Below are 23,044 nucleotides of genomic sequence, written 5' to 3'. Positions count from 1 at the left end.
TTTTGCACATATCTGAATAGATTTGTATATAATTGTATATATCTTATCATTAGTGTTTAATGAAAGCTGTGTAGTTTAGTTTTCAATCAAGCCAAGTCTCTCTCTTTTTCTCTCTCTCCTTCCCTACCTTGGTGGGAGGGGGAGGGGGTCGAGAGCATTGTTGTCGAACCTGCGTCTAATGGTGACATAGGGACAACACCAATGACTGGAAAAGAATTGGAAGTGTTTTTGCTCTTTCACCACTAGGAAACAGTTTCCAGCTGGAGATAGCATGAACCTAATTTTACAGTGGCCTTCTCATGAGACGTATCAGTATGTTTACCACAATAAATACACATCTTGTGGAATTCTACTTACTCTGCACATAGCAAAACTAAGGCAACATCACCACTTTGTTACATATAAGTTTATACAGTTCCATGGCTTTTCTTAACTCATCCCCTCAATAAACAAATTATTGAGATTCTTAACAGTAACTATGCCACCAACTGCATTCCCTTACTGTGCTGCCCTGCTTCATAGGAGTTGTATTCTCTTACTCCAATAACCTTAACTGAACTACATCTAACTTGCCCCTTCGAGTGTGACTCACTGAGGGTACTTCTTTTAAAATGTGTAAATTCTGTAATGTCTGAAACACAGCACTGATTAATGCTAAATTCAGGACACAGAATACAACACTGCAGATCAGAGCCATGGGGAAGACTTAAAGAGTCCACCACAGCTCCTGTTAGAGGTAGGCCAGCTAGCTGTACTATGTGGCATATTGGATAACGCAGTCTGTGAGCTGTGAGTAAGGCATTGCTGCTATTATCAGGGTCACTGTTATCTAGGAGACAGTCTAATCTTGCAGGATCAGAAGAGAAATATAAAGGGAGAAGGAGAAACACACAGTACTTCAGTCAGGTCTTTGCTCCCACCCTGGCAGTCAGTAGATTCAGACCCTGTTTCTTCTGCATGCAACAGACTGCAACCTGTTGACTTAAAGTCAGGGTTTGAGAGAAGTGGCTTTGCAACTGTTTTGAAAAGTATTTCTGCTGTCATCTTTCATATGCTTTGTGTTCCATTATTTTCTTTCCTTGTTCTTCAGACGCCTTGAGCTCTGAAAGAGTTCTTGCAGGACTCCTTCACTCTTACCCCTAGACCTCTTTCTCCTCCGCATTTGTACTTCAGTAATTTTTTGTTTGTTTGTTTGTTGTTGTGGGTTTTTTAAAAATCTTGTCCTTTCTTCACTAGGACTTGAAATCAAAGTCTTGTCTCAGTAGAGTTTCCACACTCTGTATACAAGGTAGGCCAGAACCAACATGATTCCTTGTCTCAGAGCTTTACAAGTACTTTGCAGCTGACACATACGAATTACGACACTAGTTCTATGACTGTCACTGAGTAGTAACTGCAATTTCTGCTAAGTTGAACCTTTTAAATGAACTAATAATCTTACCAAAGAAAATCATAACCTCCTCAAGGTGCTAAGACATTCCCTTGTCATCTGATAAGCAAAAAAACGACCATTCCAATATTATTAAATACATTTTCTACTATTACTCCTTACTTTAAAGAGGTAAAGGACAGCATGGCCTAAAGAGCCCCACAATAATTTCCCAGGAAGTTATTCTTTAAACCAACACTAATTTTGAATCAGTACAAAAAGGAAGGAAAGGAAGACTCGGATCTGACAAATAAAGGAAGGGTAATATAAAGTAGTACTCCACAGTAACATGGAGAGGAAGCTGTCAGGTCAGGGAAGAATGAAATCCCTCCAACTTCTGACTCACAAGAACCACTGTGAGACATAAGAAACCATAAACCCTCCTGGAAAATTTGGTACAAACCAGCCAGTTTTCAGGGTTTGAAAATGCTGCATCATGTACATTTAATCTAATGGAGGATCATAAAAAGTGTCCCAGGAATTAAGTTTTTAAACTTTTCTACTTACACAAACACATATTAGACAAGCCATAACAAAATCTAAAAGTAGATACATACTTTACTATACCTTTTCCATGTTAATGAAAAAATAATTCAAAACAGGAGAACTTGTACACCAACTGGAAAATAAGATGCATAGAAATGGGGGAAAACCCTTCACATTGTACAGACTGGAAAATAAGTTGCACAGGAATGAGGGAAAACCCTCTATATTGTACAGATCTTCATGCAGTAAGTAGTCCCAAAGTCAATCACAGATTCAGCTATATTCACAATTTTAAATATAAGTGGCAGCATTTTATCACTGTGTATTTTTTTTCTTTTTAATAATATGAGACTCCCTTAGCTCCTCAGTCCCATGAGCATACGGGCAAGATTCAGCAGACAAAGAACAACCATCAGGATGGTGAATGAAAAACCAACAGAGACGTGTTTTAAATGCTTCAGCTGAAAGGCGCCGTTTCACTTCAGGCTTAGTTTTCCTTGATGGTTTCTCTTTTCGCCAGTCACGAATATGAACTCTCCCATTTAGAACTAAGATTTAAAAACAAACAAGAATGCAGCTGTTAATAGACAGCCATGGGAATTATACTGGAAAAAATGCATAGTGACATTCTGTGAAACAAGTACATGTTCTACAAATGGATCACTCAGGCAAAACCAAATGTGCCATTTGTACAGAAACAGAAAGTAGTGCACAACAAATTGAGATAATATAGACACAGTCTAGAACTGATTGATTTCCCCATGAGATGTTTCACTGCAATGCTGAATAGTTTGAGGCACCTTAGTAACATCCTTGTAGAAGTTTATTTATTTGTTTAAATATAGCAGTTAGGATCATTTAGACTAAAATCCTCTGAATTTACATTGCAAGTCCTGACAAAGAAGTTTCAACTTCATGAACTGTAATCCTTCCAGTCTTCAAAACTTTATTACTCCACATTTAAAATGTGGTTACCAGCAAGAATCTAGTAAGGGTCCTCCACTACTTTCACTATGCAGAAATGCTCTTGCAAAGCAATGGCTCACTGACCCAAAAATACATTGCACTGAAGACATGACAAGTCTAATCCTTCATATGTTATCAATGTTATCTTGGGGTGCATTAAGAGGAGTGTCTCCAGCGTATCGAGGGAGGTTCTTCTCCCCCTCTACTCAGCCTTGGTGAGACCTCACTTGGAGTACTGTGTCCAGTTCTGGGCTCTCAAGTTCAAGAGGGACAGGGATTTATTTGAGAGTCCAACAGAGGGCTATGAGGATGATTAAGGGACTGGAACATCTGTCATATGAGGAAAGGCTAAGAGACCTGGGGCTTTTCAGTCCAGAGAGGTGAAGACTGAGAGGGCATGTAATTAATGTCTATGAATACATGAGGGTTGGGCATCAAGAGTGCAGGGACAAGCTCTTTTCACTTGTGCCCTGTGACAGAACGAGAAGCAACAGATTCAAACTCAATCGCGAGGAAGAACTTCTTTACTGTGAGGGTTACATAGCACTGGAACAGGCTCCCCAGAGAGGTTGTGGAGTCTCCTCTGGAAACTTTCAAGACCTGTCTGGAAGCTTTTCTGAGTGATCTGCCCTAGTTTTTTCAGTCCTGCTCTGGCAGGGGGGTTGGACTCGATGACCTTTGGAGGTCGCTTCCAACCCCTAACATTCTCTGATTCTGTGATATGAATCAACAATTAATCATCATTGGCTAATAAAGACTTGGCACTTTGCTTTTTTTAAAATTAATTTGCTGTGTTCAGAACATAAACTGAACACACACATTTGTGAATCTCTTTCATCCCCTTCGATGTGTAAACGTAACAGAATAAAAGGAAGTTAGTAAGAGAAAGAAGAAAGCAGATTAAAAGTATTAGTGAAAATTAGGAGGGAAGAATCTGCTGCTTATAAGTTGCCATATTCTGCTTCAATCACACCTTCTGTCATACCTATACCCACTCATAGCTTGGCATATGTCCTGGTTTGAGCCAGGATGAAGCCGATGTGACTTGGAGTAAATGGACTGCTTTAATCACCCAGCGAGCTCGAATAGGGAAACCTAATCATCCAGGTATTGTGGAAGCAATTACAAACTGGCCAGAAGGCACCCACTTTGGAATGCCACCACAAGAAGTGGTGAAACGAGCTCAAGAAGCTCCACCATATGATCATCTACCAGAGACTGAGAAACAGTTTGCCCTTTTCACTGATGGCTCCTGTCATCTTGTAGGGAACCGCCGGAAGTGGAAAGCTGCCGTGTGGAGTCCTACACAACTGGTTGCTCAAGTAGCTGAAAGAGAAGGTGAATCAAGTCAATTTGCAGAGGTCAAAGCCATCCAGCTGGCCTTGGATATTGCTGAGCGAGAGGGGTGGCCGAGACTCTATCTTTACACTGACTCGTGTATGGCAGCAAATGCCTTGTGGGGTTGGCTAAAGCAGTGGCAGCAAAACAACTGGCAGCGAAAGGGTAAACCTATTTGGGTTGCTGACCTCTGGAAGGACATTGCAGCTCGAATAGAGAAATTGGTGGTAAAAGTACGTCATGTAGATGCACACGTACCTCTGAGTCGAGCCACTGAGGAACATCAACACAACCAACGAGCAGATGAGGCTGCTCAAGTGTTCCAAGTAGACTTAGACTGGGAACACAAGGATGAGCTCTTTCTAGCTCGATGGGCCCATGATGCTCCAGGTCATCAGGGCAGAGACGCAACATACAAATGGGCTCGTGATCGAGGGGTGGATCTAACCATGAGCACTATTGCGCAGGTGATCCACGATTGTGAAACGTGTGCTGCAATTAAACAGGCAAGACGATTGAAACCGTTGTGGTATGAGGGGAGGTGGTCAAAGTACAGGTTTGGGGAGGCCTGGCAAGTTGACTACATCACACTGCCTCAGAGCCGCCAGGGTAAGCGCTATGTGCTTACAATGGTGGAGACAAGTACAGGATGGTTGGAGGCATATCCTGTGCCTCATGCCACAGCCAGGAATACTATCTTAGGTCTTGAAAGGCAAATTCTGTGGAGACATGGTACTCCAGAGAGAATTGAATCAGATAATGGGACCCATTTCAAAAATAGTCTGGTTACTGATTGGGCTAAAGAGCATGGTATTGAGTGGATATACCATATCCCATACTATGCACAAGCCTCAGGGAAGATTGAAAGGTATAATGGTCTGTTGAAAGCTACCCTAAAGGCAATGGGAGGTGGAACTTTCAAAAATTGGGATAAAAATTTGGCAAAGGCCACCTGGTTAGTTAATACCAGAGGATCCATCAATCGGGCTGGGGCTGCTCAATCAGACCTTTTGCATACTACAGATGGGGATAAAGTCCCTGTGGTATGTGAAAGAAACTTGTTGGGTAAAAGTGTCTGGGTCTATCCTGCTTCAGGCAAAGGTAAACCTGTCCGGGGTATTGCTTTTGCTCAGGGACCTGGACATACTTGGTGTGTAATGATGGAGGATGGTGAGGTACAATAATTACCTCAGGGTAATTTGACGTTGGGAGAGAACTCTTGATTTAGCAACTGGTAAGGTATAGAGCCTGTACGTAATGTATGGTATGGAATAAGGGGTGGAATGTCCTGGTTTGAGCCAGGATGAAACCAGTTTTTTCTTTTGCTGATTCCTTTTTTCATTTCAGTGAGCTTTCTTCAACTAGCAACTGCGTGTTCTGCTAGGTTGATAAGACACTGGAATGTTTTTGTAATTGCTGGGCCCTCAAGGTTGTGCCTTTGCTCTGCCAGCTCAGACACTACGGGGGGATTTGTGGCCCCCCCGTGGGAGGCTGGGTTAGACGAACAGCAAAACTGGCCAGAGATATTCCATTCCATATATCTACGTAGGCTCGGGGGAAGGTCGGAGATGACAGAAGAAAACTTCCTTCCTTCCTGCTTTGCTCTCTCGCCGCTTCGCTTCGCCTCTCTGTCTGCCTTCCTTCTTCTCTCTCTTTCTCTTTCTTTTGTTCATGGCCGGTGTCTGGGAAAACACCATCTGCCCATCATCGTCGACCCATCGACCTCAAGCCCTCCTGACCCTCGTAACTCTCTGCCTTTCTCCAGGAGCAGCTTTGGGATTCCTCGGAATTGTCTCGTCTGAGGGAAGTGCTGTGGGAGTTGCTGGGGGTGGGGGGAGGCGAGAGGCTTCTACCACACCTTTGTATAATCACTATATATATATATATATATATATATATACACACACACTCTTATATCACATATTAGCATTCTAAATAAAGTTGCACGGTTCAGTTTTCAATCTAGCCAAGTCTCTCTCTTTTTTTTCTCTCCTTTCTTCCCTACCTGGGTGGGAGGGGGAGGGGATCAAGAGCATTGTTGTCAAACTGAGTCAAACGTTGACAGCATAGTTAACTGGTACCACCCCACATTCTGATAATCACTACTCAAAAGGCAGTGAGTCCAGTAAAAGCTTAGTATCACTGGGACAGCTCTGGATGAATTCACCCCTCCAGGTTTCCTTGTGATACACAAGTAGATCTGAGTTCCTACAAAGCCAGTCCAGAAGTGGGTTCAGCAGAGCTTTAAAATCTCTCTCAAAAGATGGAAGAAAAATTAGCAGATACAGGGCTATTTATGACGAAGCACATTTTTTTCTAAAAAATTAGTATTGGTCAAGATGCCTGATCAAAATAAACTGCCACAGATTGGTTACTTTTAGGCCCTTCTTTTGTGTGTGTGTGTGTGCGTGCATTCACCTGTTTTAAATGTCCCTAACTGAAAAAAACCCCACACTTCAGTAAAGATGACAGAACTGTAGCAATGTTCCTTTCTGTTCTCTTTGGCATAAGCAAAGTCCTTCTAGACCACCTGCTGATAGAAGTCTCTTGTTATGGTGACACGCTACTAAAGGAAAGAATCAAATTGTCTCTACTGAAGCCCCAGGGAGTTTCCATGTGATGTAAACTACTGAGAAAAATCTGGCCTTAATCCTAGTCTTTCTTCAGAGGTAATCTGCAGACAGCATCCATGCCAAACTAAAATGGTTACTCCATATTACAGGCTGTAACTCTATTCCACCTATCCCTAATGACAGGGTATCAAATTCAGGCACATAATGAATGCAGTGTGACCAACTCTTTTCAATGGATGGTAATTAAAAATTATTTCAGTATGGCTTTCTGTAAAAATTGTGTAAAAGTGTACAGAATTCCTTAGTGGATGCTAAAGTTGGCTAAGTTAATCACTGGCAGCAGCAAGGCTGCACATTCAAGATGCTTTGCCATGGATTAGTTGATCAACATTTTACAGTTGATGTAAAACTGTTGGGACATACAAGGTAAAACACACTTCCAAATCTGAAGCAACCTTAAATACTGATTAAACCTTGCAGACCTTATATTACTGCAAAGCTAGACCTTACTTTTTCAAGACTCAATGACAAAAGAACCCCAAAAAACAATCAAACAAAACCCACCACCACATCATTCCAACTGGAGAAGAAAAAACTGCAATTGACCAACCCAGATAACTACTGAAACATGGTACTGAATTCTTTCTGCCATGCTACTACAGGCTGCTTAAACACACCAAGCCTCACAGCTACATGTGCTTATAGAGCCCTGTTTTATTTTGTGTTAGCATTTACAACGTGGGACTTGATAAGGCCAGACTAAGTATCATTTACATGTTTTAGTGAACTTGTTATGCATTTCTCAGCCCCAAAATCCTAAATACTTAATCAGAAAAAGAAAAATTCTTTAAGTCAAACAATAGCATATACCTTTCCACAAAGGTATAGAAAGCAGTTAAAAAAACAGACCACCATAGTAATTTTTCAGTTGACTTTTTAACTGCATACAGAAGAGATAAAATAGATTACTAGAAAAAAACAAGCAAAAAACCAACAAAAACCCACTCCTCCTTTACCTTCAAATACTTGATGATTGTTCTTGAGTAGTGTCTGCAGGCCTCCGTATTCACTCTTTAGCCTTTTTAAAGTCTCTTTATTTAGGTGTTCTGCTACTTCTTTCAAAGAAAGGCTTTCTGCAATAAATAAAGGTGTACCTTTTAAAAATGTATATATATATAAATCCTAAGGAAATTTAACTTCTGTATTAATTAATGATTATAAGCAGAATCTATTAATATGAATCAGTATCACTACTGCAGCAACTTAGTACTGGTAATTTTCAGGCACGCTATATATTTGATATGTATATTGTCTGTAAAATGGCAGCTTTGATTCTACAGGACTTAAGTTCGAATTTCCAGAGTAAGATACATTTTATTTTCCCTGATTTTTTTACAGTTGCATATAACCCTTGTTGTGATAAGTACTTTTTACACACATGTAGTCCGAGAGAAGGGAGAATGACTTAAAGGTTTTCCTGTAACAGTAACATATGAAAAACTACAGCAAGTAATAAAAAAGGAGGAAAATGGAAAGATAATAGTAGTGAGAAATAACTGAATGCTTACTAAATTAAGAGCAATTTCTATTCTTTTTCTTCCTAAGACTAAACTAAACCAAATGGCCCTGTCAAAGCAGTCCTTCAAAGATTCTTACAGAAATACTGCTAATTGTTATGTGACTATCCAAAACGTTATTTAATATTATCCCCAAAGAGATGTAGAGTGTTTTATTTCAGTAAATGGGGAGAAGTTCTGGGTTTTTTTGATTTACCCTTTTTTAATAAATCACACAGAATCACAAAGGCTGGAAAAGACCTTTAAGATCATCAAGTCCAGCCTATGACCTAGCAACACCACATTGGCTAAACCATGGCACTAAGTGCCTCATCCAGCCTTTCCTTGAACACATCCAGGGACAGTGCCTCCACCACTTACCTCGAAGTCCATTCCAAAACTGGAGTCTGTCCTAGTGTTTAAGTGTAGAGGGAAAAAACTTCACACAAATTTCAAAATACACTTGCATGCCTTATTTGTGTCCCAGTAGGCAATAAAACAGCAGGGGAAAAAAAGCCTTAGAATGCTGCTGTACTTTTCTGGGTACTTCCTAAAATCTATTTGACATACTATATTTACAAACTTGTAAAGTGATTAGAGAAGACAATCTCTGCAAACAAAAGCAAAAGATAATACAAAGGAAAGACAACCTCACCTCCTTGATTCCAGGTATTTGTATTTTCGCCATGCATATTGGAACATGATTTTTGGGGGGTTGCATTTAACAGCAAGTTTGCCACATCGAGAACCACATCATCTACAAAATCTCGAGGGAGGGAAGCACAATTTCTGATTTGTTCTACTTTTTCTCTGGGTTGAAATCCAGGCATCCAAATTGTACCAGCAGTCTCAGACTCATTTTCAGGAATTTCTGAGCCTGCTTCCTGGCATACACCATCAGACTGATCCTTATGATGAAATCCAAGTCTTCTGTCACATGTGACCACAGCACAGGAGGGACGATTATTAATGAACTGTGTTATCTGCTTGTCAATCAGAGCACATTCTGTAGGTGGAGAGGTCCTGTTTGTTCCAATAAGGCACACCTATTTTAGCAGAAAAAGGTACATCACTATTTATAGAGTCCAACACTTAGAAATACGCCCTCAAAATGCATGTATTATGCATCTAAATATACCTACAGGATATACCCATTCAAACTCGATGCTCATTAACATATGAGAGTTTTTTTATTTTAGTTTTCAAATACTGGTGCCAGAGAAGAAATGCAGTAATCACACCATAATCCATGCTGCCATAGAATCCCTGAACAATAAGACTGTTCCTGATCCTCAGGTTATTTAAAAAATTGAAACTGTACATCTCTTCCTACTCTGAAAACATTTCACGGGACACGAAAAACAGCAAAATCAAGTACAAATAAGCAACACAGGCAGCTGGAAAAATTGAGTAAAAAAAAAGTGTTTTCTATGTTTGCCATCCTATAGGGTGGCATAAGATATAACCATAAAACCTTCCACTCTTTCTTGTCTTTAGGATTGTACCTAGGCCATTAAGTGCAGATTACCCAAGAAAACAATGAGTATTTTTAGTCTCTCTTCAGGCATTTCTCCCAAGTGATATAACTGACAAGAGTCTGCTCTTAAAAACAGTAGTAAAAAACAAAAAACAAGGCACAAACATCCATATGTTTCAGACAGCTAGCAGCTTTAAAACAAATACACAAAAAAAACAACAAAAAAAAGAGAAAAGTCCTGCCCAGTCCAAAATTACCCTTTTTGTTGATGGAATTCTAAGACAATCTTCCTCCACATGAAAGCCACATACAAATCCCACTTGAACAATAAAATCAAGATATTCTCTGTACTGAGTCTTCTTGCTTTGTCTTCGGTTGTACTTGCCATGGAAATCAAAGAAGCAACATGGCAGCACAAAGTAGCGACAGGAATAGGAAGACCTATAAGAGGGATAACAAACTGCTGAATGGAAAATTACTTCAGAGAACATGCACATTTAGCAAACAGCCCATCAAATCCTAGCCATAATGGAAATTTTTATTAAGTGACAGTGCTTCATGAAATAATATTTACATGTTTCTCTTTCAGTAGATCCATTAGCATAATAAAAAATACAGTTTCACAAATCACTGTGCCAGTTTGGTTAGCAGGACTACATCTCTAGATACTAAACTACTGCAGCTGGTTGTACAATGGTTCAAGGTCAGGCAGAACCAATAGAAATTTAACTTCAAAAAAACCTTAACAACAGATTTACATGTTAAGAATAAAAATCAGTTCTGTTTTTTGAACTTCAAAAGCAAAATGCTGTATGAATTCCGTGAGAGAGTAAATACTACATCTCTGCTACCCCACAGAAACATTTTGTAAAGGTTTAGCATCAAAAGCAGCAAGTCCTGCAAGGACAGCAGGAGTGGCTACAAAAGTGACAGTTTTCACCAAGCACATATAGTTTATTATGTTTTGTGGTTGTTACTTCTTTTAATTTCTTCCTTCTCCCTCCCCCAAATACCTAGCTGCAATTACAGGTATCCATGGTGTTAGTTCATCTGAATGGTTTCCTATGAGCCAGTCAGCATCTGGAAAGAGATGACTGTCACCTGGCACAATTGTAGATTCCTAAAAAAACCAAACAATTCATTAAGTGAATTTTATTACAGGATTCTTAAAATGCATTTTATTTGTTAATAAAGCACTACGTAATAATATAAAATCACACAAGCAATGAGAACCACAGACAACAACGTTTTCCTCAATGTGTTGTTTTACCAGATAGTAAATTTTTATGGTTACAAATAGGTAGTTTAGCAACAGTTTCCCCCAAAATATTGGTCAAAGAGTTGAATAACAATTCTGATTTAGGTACCTGGCACCCTAAAGTGTTTGTAAACACACATTATACATTGGATTATGATTTCTTGCCATTCCCCATCACATGGACATCTGGACTCAATTTTCCAGAAAGCCACTTAATTTGCTATGTGATATAGTCCTAAGACTTGCACAGCAATTAAACACAACAGAGCTTCACTACTATCTTCTCTTCTTTCACAGACTTTTCTCAAATCAAATTGCAATATACAGAACACCACTCTTCACACCCTATCATTCCCATATAATAAACCTAATATAGCTGAACACTTTCCCTCCTGTCTATGTAGCCATTCCACCCTCTTCTAACTTGTGTCAAGACTACCTGCAAAATCAGGAGCAAAATTAGAAAACAATAGGTTGGAGAAGGAAGGCTTCTTTGTTGGCCTTTAAAGTAGCATTTTGCCTTGTGGAAATTGAATATATATGGATTGAGGAGACATCAGCACAGAAGTCTTCCCACCACAGTATTGACTCACAGAATACTTATTAGCCTCAAAAATATCCTGTCCGAATATTCTTTGAAAAAAGAAAACAACTCAAAAAACCTAAAAAAACTAACCTCCAAATAGGATTAATTTTTTGTACAGGTTAATTTTTAAAAGTTCTAGAGTGCCTTTAATGTTTGTTTTTCTCACACACACACACTTGAAAGTTTTCTTACCCAGCACTAAGTTCAGCAAAGAAAGATATTGATACTATGGAAATACACAGCTCTTCTCCAAGTATGAATCTCAAAACAATTACTGGGCAGATTTGAAAAAAGTTGTAAAGGTGAATCTCCACATACCTTCAGGAAAAGCACTGAAAATTATGCCTCTACTCTCATTTTACATATAAAATGCATGTTTTATGAGGTCAAAATTCACATGCAAAATAATATCTGTATACGCATTAGAAAAAAAAACACAAAACCAACACTTAACAGGGAATTTCAGGAATCTCTGACTACCACCATTACATTTCAATACCCCTCTTCAGAAACCACTGTGTTTCAAGTATCAGTATGGTGTATTATTGTTCACATTAACTGATAATTTTTTGTTATTTCTATATATTTCTAGATTATATATATAACAAATTTCTTTTTGGCAGGTTAGTAGATGTTAAATCAAGTGTTTGCTAAGTGTTTTCTTACGGTTTGTTAAACAAGTTACTCCCACGTTACATTTCAGTTTTGATCATTCAGTTTAGGCATCACATGAATTATCAGTGCCATACTCCATATTTTGACAGTCACCCGTAATTAAATTTGTATTCACCATGTCTGACAGCAGTTTGGCAATGCAAAGTGCCACCTGTTCCACGCATTTATATTCTTAGCATTGGCACTGGGTGTCACAGATGGCAATATTCACCTTGCAACTCCTGCTTTAAGTAAAGATCAAAACAAAATTAGCTTTGAGGACAACAAAAGGCTGTGAGCAGCTGCTTTCTCCTGAAGCCACAGGAGCCTTGCAAAATTATTTCACTCTTCCTGTTCATTAACTCCTTCTCAAATAAATTAGTCCCTTCCTTACATGCATATTTTGGATCTTTTATTGTTTCTGTCTGGCTTTTCCAAGTGTTATCTGGGAATGTTGCTTTTTTTTTTTCCATTTAAAAAGGACAAATAAACCCCATACTTTTCTATTTTGTTCCCTGCAGAGAGGGACAGCTGATGCTCAATTTACCCACGAGTAAAGAAATCCAAGAAACTGAGAATAGCCAGACTTTAATACGAAATAAATGTACAAAATTCATAGATTTCCACAACAAAGAAACAGGGATGGAAAAAGGAATATATGACATAAAGGATATCAGATGTTACTTTCTCTAACCCAGTATGTTTGACTACATTTGAACCAACGCAAGTGAAGCAAAGAACAAATGAGTAGTTTCAAATCAATCAGATTGACATACATTTGCATAATACCTCTAAATGAGTTTCAGGTCCATACATGTCCCATATTTTTCTTCTCCTCACATCAATTCCTCTGCCTGAATGCTGAAATTTGAACAAAAACCACATCATTTTAAGGTACTACTTTTAGCTGGAATTGTCAAACAGGCTCACTACATTTACTTAATAACACTGATTATTTAATTCATATTAAAATTCAGACACACAGTGAAACATAGCTTCACCATTTCAGGCAGAAGCTGAACACTTTTAATCCCTTCTCTGCCTTCTAAAAATGAAGGGAAGGACTAGGAAATAGTAAGAATATGTCTGGTTTTAAATTTTACCTGGACACACCTTTTGAGACTGTTCTTGAAAATTTAGGTATTTTCAAAAGTAAAAGCAGAGTATTGGGTTTTGTTCATTTAAAAAAAAAAAAAAATCAAACCATTTCATAAGGTATTATTGTAGAACCCACAGGCCTCAGAGAAGTGTGCTATTCTAAGCAGCCCTTGCTGGGAGAACCACCTTTCAACTACTCAAGTCATTAGGTGGTTGGAGTCCAAACACACTTTCCTTGTGTGACCTGATGGGAAGAGGAAATAGGACTGAAAACTAAAGCAAGAAATAAATAATATGCAAATCATAGTACTTGAATATCAAGAACCCTGTGCAGAACTAACCAAAATCATACTAAAATCTAATAATACTACTAATCATACTAAAAAAGTCTCATAAAACTCTCACACACAGGATTCTTTGACAGTCAGCAATTTTTGCCAGTGCTGCAGCAGTGATGACTTCATTAAGTACTAAAAGAAGCATCTACAGGGAAAACAGCATCTTGTATCAGATCAAATTTTTCAGGCCACACAAGAATGGAGAGATTGTGTCAGGAGAGCCTGGACTTTCCCCCCACCCTCCAATGACATCTGTTGAACAGGAGATACTCATTTCCTCTACAAATTTTACCATATGCTCCCAAAAGTGGAAAATAACAATTTTCTGAAACTGACAGAAGTTTTGGTTAATATTACTGACCTTTGTTGTTGTTGTTCTAGAAACTATACCTCAATAAACTGAATTTTGCTGTTGCCACATGCTCATTCCCACAGCATATTGTCAGGCATTTTCAAAATTAACAAATCCCAGGATTGTTTTTACAAACAGAAAAAATGTTGAGCAACCTGGTCTAGTGGGAGGTGCCCTGGCCATGCAGAGGGCTGCAACAAGAGGACCTTTAAAATCCCTTCTAACCCAAACCATTCTGTGATTCTATGATTCAGTGATTTCCAGGACATCACAAACAGAACTCAACTTCAATAGTACTAAGTTTATGAAAAATATCTCATTTAAATGCTCTTGTGAAAGATAACCTCTATGTTAAGATTCCTCATTCCTTTTGCTTTGTGCACCAGCATAACTAAATTACACCACTACTTTTTATTTTCCGCTTAGTTTCTTACCTCACAAAAATAGCCTTGAATTGAAATTAATTTGACTAATAAAGATAGAAAATTAAATTAAAAGTTTTCTAGAGTGATAAAATCCTATTTGAGCAATGAGTTAACTGTATTTGGGCTATTTGCATGCCAGGTAAAAGTGAAGCATAACAAGAATATTGACTTTCTCTATTTTTTAGTTATTATTTTAAAAAGCACTGTATTTACCCCTTCATTATTTAGAATATGAACCAATAGACCATTTCCACATCCAAGATCAACAAATGACTGTTTCTTTGTCAAACCTTTTTCCTTTCTCTCTTCTTCCCAAAGAATCTAAGACAAGAAAAGAAAACATTTTAGACTTCTGCTCTCCAGTCTCCTCATAAGAAAGCAGCAAAGGTTATTGAAAATGAAGGGAGAAATCTGGGAAAGAACACAGATGTGACAGACGACACCCCCTGTACTCACAGAGAAAATAACTAACCTTATCTTAACCACCTGTTACATGTACTTATAAATAATGAGTTATTATATATCATCACAGAGGTATCTGAAAACTTTTGCAAGGAGGTTAGGTTATTAACACTGTACTTGAAGGTTCCACTTATATAAGGCAGTTATTGGATGACTAATAACTTGTTGAAAACTACAGCTACACCAGCTAGAAGACATTATCACTACGATCATAATCTAACATTCGTTCATAAATATTTGCAAAACACTTTCAAGGCATCATTACAGAATTTTGTTGTGGCTACAACTAACTTTCTGATTTTCAACATTTAATATTATCACCATGGCAGAAATGGTAAAAGGTAAGTCTATCATACAGCTCTTTCCACAAGCCAGTATCATAGATCAGAATAGTTCAGCTGGTGGGAACCTACAGCAATCATCTAGTCCAACTGTCTGGCCACTTCATCAAGTTCATTTATCTGATGATAAACAGGAGTTCTGTCACACCAATGTGACAATGAAGGTTTTAAGAGTAGCCTAGGTCAGTCAGGGTCCCTCAGACACTTTAAAAAATCTTCACGGAAACAGAAACTGCATCAAGCATTTATCTGCATTCCTAGCATCTAGAGTTGGCCTTAATGCATTTGAAGATGAGATTTGAGCTGAACTTTTATCAAAGGCAAAGCAGTGAAAAACCTTTAGCATAAAAATTAACAAGTTGCAGAAACACGTGTAAAAGAACAGCTTCTGATATCCAAATCAGTCCACCTGATCACTATTTTTCTGCTACATCAGTGCTTTTTTCATTTAATCACTTAAAAAAAAATACATCCTGTCTGTGTAGATGAAACTTCCTTTGACAGAAGACTGCATCGTATCTTCTCAAAGAAGTTTTAGTATCCTTCTAAACAATTTTCATTGTGGTATAGCACTGTATAAAAAACCAAATCAACTGTTTTTCCCTTTGTTTTGTCACACTAATTTTTTTTGCAATTCTGTTATAAAAAGCCTGCCATCTGTAAGCACTCACTATATGTGAATGCCTGAAATGCTGTTGAGAGTACTAACAAAGAAAATTAATACATCATTAACAGAATTATAGACATGAATTCCACTTTAAGTTATGCTTGAAAACATTGTAATAAAAATTTAGTCTCTCTACTTAACTGAGAACAAAAGCAAAAAATCCCCCCAAACCAATCCAAAACAAAACAAAAAATGCATCCCAAAAAACTCACAATCTTTCACCTACCCCCTTCCTTTTGCCTTATAAGCCTCTAATAACTTCAGGACATTCTATTTTAAAAAATGCAAAAACTGCGAAATGAAAATATTGACTTTCTTTAAAGAGGTTTTTAATTAGGAAATAGAATTTTATAGAAAATTATTAGGCACAACAGCCCCCTACCAGCAAGTAAGTGGCAATGGCAACATCTTCATAAACAAATTTCTCAGGATCTGTTACTTCAGGCCACACCTTCAAGAAAAAAAAAAAAAAAGAAAAAAAGAGGAAAAACAAAAATAAAAGAGGAAAAACATTTTTTGTTCCATCTGAAATTACTTCAAAAACTGCTCAAATAGAGGAATCTGGACATTCGTCCATTTCAATAGGCTTCTGCACTTCACAAATTTTGCATTTTAATCTCCTTAAAAATATACACAAAGAAAGTTTGATTTTGTGAGACATACAAAACAATAATGGCATAAAGAATGTCTGCTGTCCTCTAATCAATGAAGTTTCCAATAATATTATGGTACTATATGTGAAGCTCACAAGTGAACTGATGTGTCTGTTCTGGAATAGAGCATGCATCCTTTTGCTCAGCTCTCAGAAGAAAAATACTTTAATTACTCCTGTCATGTGCAACATTGATAACATGAGCATTTATAAATTTATTTTCACAATGTAATAGGAATAGAATTATCCTGGCACAATAGAACATGGAGAACCAAAATCTGAAGTAGGAAGACAGCAAGTCGAAGTACTATGCTTACTTTGCAAATGAGGTATTGAAACAAAGATTTAAATGCTCAACACTACATGAAGTCTACTGCAGAGATAAAGACTGAACCATTACCTTACTCCCAAGTCCAATTTTCCTTTCATATATATTTTTTTATCAGTACACCAATGTCAGAACAGTAAAACCATTCAACATCTTCACAATGTTTTACAAAAGTATTTACCCATTTTAACTACTTGCTAACCATTGCTGTTTCCAGACTCTTTCAAATGGTGCTTTATTTTTGCCTTCTAGTGTGGATGACTTAGCATTTACACCTACGGATCAACTGCTTACTTCTTACCAGAATGGGTACATTCTGAAAAATACCTAACTCTTCCGGATATGTGGTGTGAATTTGGCTTCAAATCTTGCTTTTCTAGTTCAGCTCTTCCAAATACTAAATAATTTTTTTCCCTCACATACACAGAAAAAAAAACCCAAACATTAAAACACAAAACATAAATTTTGGTTAAATTGTGTCTTTTATTAAAAAAAAAATTCAATTAAAGAAGCAGATTCAGTAAACAAACAAAAAATATAAGAAGCCATATTATCACTGCATTTATTGCTAACTTACCTTTACTATCTCCTTGTATTTTTCTTTAAGGTCTTGATAAACCCGGCTGTATTTTGCTACAGAAATGAGTGAGAGTGTACTTTTAAACTCACTGGACTTTTGCTCCACACACCATTTAGCTAGTTTGGACAAAAGTTCATTTTCAAGCCATGCTAGTTTGGGATATACAATTCCATCTGAAAACCAGTCTTCTGGAAATGGAGCTACAATAGACAAAGACCTTTAAAAATAAAAGAAAAACTTAGCATAAATACAGTGTATTTCGGTATTTCAGTTACTTCAAAGAGAGAAAAAATAACAAATTAAGTGATTACAACAAGGGTTGCACACGGGTTGGGGCAATCCCAAGCACAGATACATGTTGGGTGGAGAATGGACTGAGAACAGCCTGGAGGAGAAGGACTTGGGGGCGCAGGCAGATGAAAAGCTCAATGTGAGCTGGCAGTGTGGACCTGCAGCTCAGAAAGCCAACTGTGTCCTAGGCTGCGTGAAAAGCAGCGTTGCCAGCAGGTCGAGGGAGGTGCTTGTCCCCCTCTACTCTGCTCTTGTAAGACCCTACCTTGAGTACTGTGTCCAGTTTGGGAGTCCCCCCCGGAAAACAACATGAAGGTGTTGGAGCCAATCCAAAGAAGGGCCACAAAGACAATCAGAACGCTGGAGCACACTTACATACTTTTTCTAGACCACACACATGTACAACGTATCCACTCACAGGTGAAACAGAGTGGTTTTTCATTTTGGGGGGGTATTGTAGATGTGTCTTTTAACTGCAAACTATGCACCAAGGTCACACTCCTACTGTCTTTTACGAGTCAAGCAGGAAATCACACAAACCAAATTGCCTAGGCACCAATACTGAAATATGGTGTGATCACTGCAGTAACTCCGGGTTTGCCTCCTCTCTCACTCCCAGCACTTACCATTCCTCATGTTTTACGTGTGTAAGTTGAATTTGATAAATATTGCTCTTTTTAATCTGGTATTTTCCTTCACTGTTCTCCTCCAAAGGCAGAAAGGTCACAGTTCCATTGTAAACATCTGAGAATTAGGTAAACAGTGACATATTATTCCATGGCATAAACCATCCTGGTTAGCACCAAAATAAACTTTTGTCTCCTTACTATGTTAAGTGCAAAGTAGTGAGGCAAGATCTAGGACAACACAAGAAGAACCACAATGCTAAGGCTGACGGTAAGAATATTAATTTGCTTTAAACCTTACTATTTTAATAAAATAAAAGCCAACCACGCTACTGATCTTAACTGTGTTTATCACCTGTGGAATTAAATCTTTATGCTCAGTGACAGATTCCAAACACAAGAGATTTTGGAAAAGCTGAGAAGGGTTGACAAACCACTGGCAAAGCCCTTAGGTGCCTACCCATATTTCAAGAAGATATTTTGCAACTTTTCTCACATGAGCTAATATCAATAATGATTCTACCATAATTAACTCCTACACAAGTGAAAACCCAGAGTGTGTGTCCTTTTGGAATAACTTACAAATAAAAAGAAAGGTGACTGCACTGCAATGTGAATGGCACAATAAAGCAAACTACTCACATGTTAAGGATTTTTTAAAAAATCGTATTATGTTAATTTATTACCTATATCCTTACTATAAAGGGATTTAAAAGCACTGACTGTATTCCTTTTAGCATATGATATCTATGCATTATTACTTTATTAAAAATAAATAAAATCTTTTTAGCTATGGTTTATCCAGGTCAGTTTCTTCAGAATACCTCAAGTTCTCATTTTTTAAAATGGTTTTTCAGCTGCCATCAAAAAATTCACTCCAATAAATGCAAATTTCCAAACTAAGAACACTGTATTGGGTAAATAAATTTCAGTGGACTAAAAAATTTACTCCTAATTATTCTTTCCTGTCTCAGAAAATAAAACACCAGGTCTTGCAATCTCAGCCCATCCTTAGCCAACCCTCTAACACTTTCAATTCAAACGTATTAATTAAAAATATATTCTCATAGACTTTTTCCTATAGGTAGGCTCTCTGGAGTTCTCTCAGGAACATCTTATCGTAACATCAAAAGAAAAAATAAATCAAAACTGCAACATATAGTTCTTTTTAAAGCATCATCCTTTTTTCTTTTTTTTTAAGGCATCAGAGTAAGAATCATAGGCCGATAGAGCCTCCTAAGTCATAGATTACTATAGGTTGTTTTGAATTGTAAATTTAAGTGTTTCTGGAATTTTGATTCTTTTAAAAACTTTACTGTTAGAATTTAATCCACATCAACACTGCTTCCAATAATTTATCTTAAAAAAGGTGTCAACCTGCAGTCTATATATTTACATTAGCAGGATTTACTGCAGCATCTTACCATATGTAAAAAGCCCAACCCAAGTCAAGCTTCACATTTAAGCAATATTAAACCATAAGAAAGTTGACACGAACAGCTCAGCTTGGCCAAGCTGCTCACTTTTGCTCATTAACTCTGCATTTTCAAAGGCTACGGTCACGGCTTACAAGCCCACAGTCAGGCCTGCAGTACAAGCAGCACTTCTGTGTGGGCAGCTTACTCATGACAGGAGCTCCCAGGATGGCAGGCCCCGTCTCTTCTTTTCAAGGAACACAAAGAGACGAGCAACCTTCTATACCTGAAGCGGGGGTTGCTAAAACCCAGAGCCGTACAGGTGTTGGACCTAATATGTATTTCAACTGTTGACAGCTCCTCGCACAACAGAAAACAAAATCTACGCACGCGGCAAGGCACAAAAATCTATCTCCGCTTCTACAAGTAGGGGAAAAAAAAAAAAAAAAAAAAAGCGGTGTTTATGTCATTTGCGAGAGTTTCGGGTGTGACAGGTGAGCAGCAAAGGCGGCCCAGCCCCAGCCCTGCGTGCCCGCGGGCGCTCCCGCCCCTCGGCGCAGCAGCCGGGGCCCAGGGCCTGGCCTGCCGCCCCCTCCCGCCGCCTCGGGGCCGGGCTCCCGCTCACCTTGCACCGCCAGCTCCCTCCTCGGCGGGCCGGGCGGGCCGCCGGGCCGCCCCCGGGGCAGCAGCGTCCTCAAGAAGGCGCGAAGACGGGACGGGTGGCCCGACCCAGCGCAGGGCACGAGGGCCGGCAGCAGGAGCCCGTGCCCCGCCGGCAGCTGAGCGCGCACCTCCCGCCAGAGCCGGCCCAGCTCCGCAGCCCCGACGGACGCCGCACGCCCCCCCACCTGCCCCTCGCTGCTCCCGCCTCCCCACACGGCGGGGGGAAGGGGAGATTCTTCCCCGTCCTCCCCGAGCGGCACCGTCCCCTCCGCTTCGACAGCGGCGCCACACAGCCGCCTGTTGGCCACCTGCGGCCTCTCCAGCCAGACGCGCACCGCCTCCCAGAAGCCGGCAGGCAGCGCGCCGCCGCCATCCCGCACAGCCGCCCGGCACACCAGCCCCATCGCCGCCCCGCCGCGCAGCAGGAGGAGCAGGAGGAGGAGCGCGTCGCAGGCTGCTCTCGTCAGTTCCTGAGGCGGGACGGCGGCGGCAGCAGGTGGGTGCCCCGTCCTTCCACCCCGAGCCGTGGCGCTGGAGCCCGGGCCGAGGTGCGCGGGGTGTTGGCCTCACGGCGGGGCGGGCGGGAGGCGCGGGGCTCCTGTCAGCCCCCTCTGGGAGCCGCCGTGTGAGAAACTGCTGGAAGATACCGGATACCGGCTGCTCCCAGAAGCGACCTTAGGCGGAGGGTTTTTTACTGTTTTTACAGCTGTTGTGTGAAGAAAGTCTGTGTCGCTGTGACAGCGGCTGCGGTACCTCCGCGTAAAAACCGGTACATTGCCTAGTCTTTCTTTTCCCTCACTCCGGCACAAGCGAGGCCCCGCCTGAAGTTGGGCAGTTCGAGTAGCGGCTGTGCAGTGAAACCACAAAGGGCTCTGAAAGCAAGTGGTGTTTACTTCCCTGCCTTTAACCTCTCCGGTGTTGTCTTTCTCTAGGCAGCTACTATTACCAGCTTTTTATTTTATTTTCTAGTAGCTCTGCACATGCAAGTAATGGTATTTCTGACAGAGTATGGGTAAAGTCATTTTAGATGCTGCCAAGAGTTTGAGCTGTGCCGCCGTTACGCAAGATAATTGATTACTACAGTGCAAACCGAACTGTTCCCTCGTGCTTTACATACCATTGTTGTCCAGGCCTGAATCTGAATTATTAGCAGGAGCACCTTCTACTTAAATAGGTTTTCAACTCAGCGTGTTCCCGGTAAAAGCGCAGCAGTTCTCAGGAAGTTGAAAGTAACGTGTGTTATTTATTACTGCTGCATCTGCAGGCACATTTCCAAATGTCAGGGTGAGGCTGACGTTAACATTGAGGTTATTCTTTAGGGCAGTCCTTTGTTACTTTCCTATTGTAATTGCCTGATTTGGGTTTCCTAATTAGTTTCAAACTGTTTGCTTGGAGCCAAATTACATTATAACTGTGTGAAGCTAGGTATATAAATTGTAGTTGTAAGTACAGGATCTCTTTTAATAGACACTTAAGTTTTCTTCTTTCAGCAGTCTCATTAATTAGCAATGTAAATAAAGTTAGATGCAATAACCAAATGCATTGATGTAAATTTTTCTCTGTTCTGAGCCAGAAGGCTTGAACTTATGCCTGATGTACCTGTTTTCCAGTTAGAAGAGTAATGTATGTTTATTTGACTTAAGGTTGAAAGACACTTTCTCAATGGCTTCCTGCCCATCCAAACCCTCCTTTCTTTCCAAACCTCTTGCTCAATACTGGAGCTGCCTCTTCCCAGAAACCAATTTAGGAGTCACGTGGAGAAATACTACCTGCACCCCCCTTCTACTGCCTCTGTACTGTCCAGAACTAGAGAATGACATCCATAAAAGGACTAGGTTGAAAGAATGTAATTTAGCAAGGAGATAGATCAAGATGGGAGAAGTGGTGGAAAAAGTAAAATGCCAAATTAGTAGTTTCTGTACTTTATTATGTTCTTAGTCTGTACTGACCCCTTGGGCAGCTCTGGGCCTGGATGTCCTCCCAGTACCTTTGAGAATTGTTTCTTCCAGCCTGTCCCCTTTCTCATAGCGTGGCCAGCTTCTGTTCCCTGCCCGATCATTTTTGCACCTTACGGGCATAACTCGGGCCTCTGCCATCTGCATGAGGGGAGAGAAACTGCTGGGTGCGATATGGGCAGGTAGCAGCAGAGGGCACTCCGGCATCTTCTGGAAGCAGCAGAGGCATGAAAGCCTTCACTCTTTGTGGCAAGTTCTAACACAAAGCGAGATTCCTCTTCTCTCCAAAACCTGTGTGCTTGTACCTGCTGATAATGAACCCGTGCTCGTTCTGTCAAGTTTTGCAATGCACTTTCACGACCCATGGATAGGCACAACAAAATGCCAGCGGACTTCATGAGGCCTTGACAGTTTTGATCACATACACAAGGGTCTAAGGTCAACTCAGTACAGAAAGAAGGGTATTAAACATTCAGCAGGAAGACAAACAAAAGCCATTATAAGCTACCACATAACAAGTGGTAACTT

The 23,044-nt window shown here is 39.8% G+C and overlaps 2 protein-coding genes across 3 annotated transcripts in view; one reads left to right on the top strand and one right to left on the bottom strand.

Annotated features, from left to right (window-relative positions):
* Positions 1-1,848: 1,848 nt before the first annotated feature.
* TRMT44 (tRNA methyltransferase 44 homolog) lies at positions 1,849-20,965 on the bottom strand. The gene is made up of 11 exons (XM_051617265.1): positions 20,524-20,965; positions 18,484-18,601; positions 17,564-17,783; positions 16,389-16,457; positions 14,750-14,857; positions 13,113-13,184; positions 10,839-10,945; positions 10,083-10,266; positions 9,004-9,394; positions 7,809-7,925; positions 1,849-2,463 (listed from the first exon to the last, which is right to left on the bottom strand). Exons 1-11 carry the CDS (start codon positions 20,963-20,965, stop codon positions 2,231-2,233), a joined length of 2,061 nt encoding a protein of 686 aa, XP_051473225.1. The 3' UTR covers positions 1,849-2,230.
* Positions 20,959-23,044, top strand: part of ACOX3 (acyl-CoA oxidase 3, pristanoyl) — a 35,870-nt gene continuing 33,784 nt past the window's right edge. The window contains exon 1 of one of the 2 annotated variants that reach the window (XM_051617262.1): positions 20,959-21,057. The gene's annotated coding sequence lies outside the window, so the exon portion shown is untranslated. Of the gene's footprint in view, positions 21,058-21,240; positions 21,331-23,044 lie in introns of those variants that run through there. The other variant, XM_051617263.1, reaches the window with a different exon arrangement.

This window comes from Apus apus, chromosome 4, assembly GCF_020740795.1.
Source record: "Apus apus isolate bApuApu2 chromosome 4, bApuApu2.pri.cur, whole genome shotgun sequence".
NCBI classification, from domain to species: Eukaryota; Metazoa; Chordata; class Aves; order Apodiformes; family Apodidae; genus Apus; species Apus apus.
The sequence above is the reverse complement of the archived record's forward strand: the minus strand, read 5'-3'. Positions and strand labels throughout refer to the sequence as shown.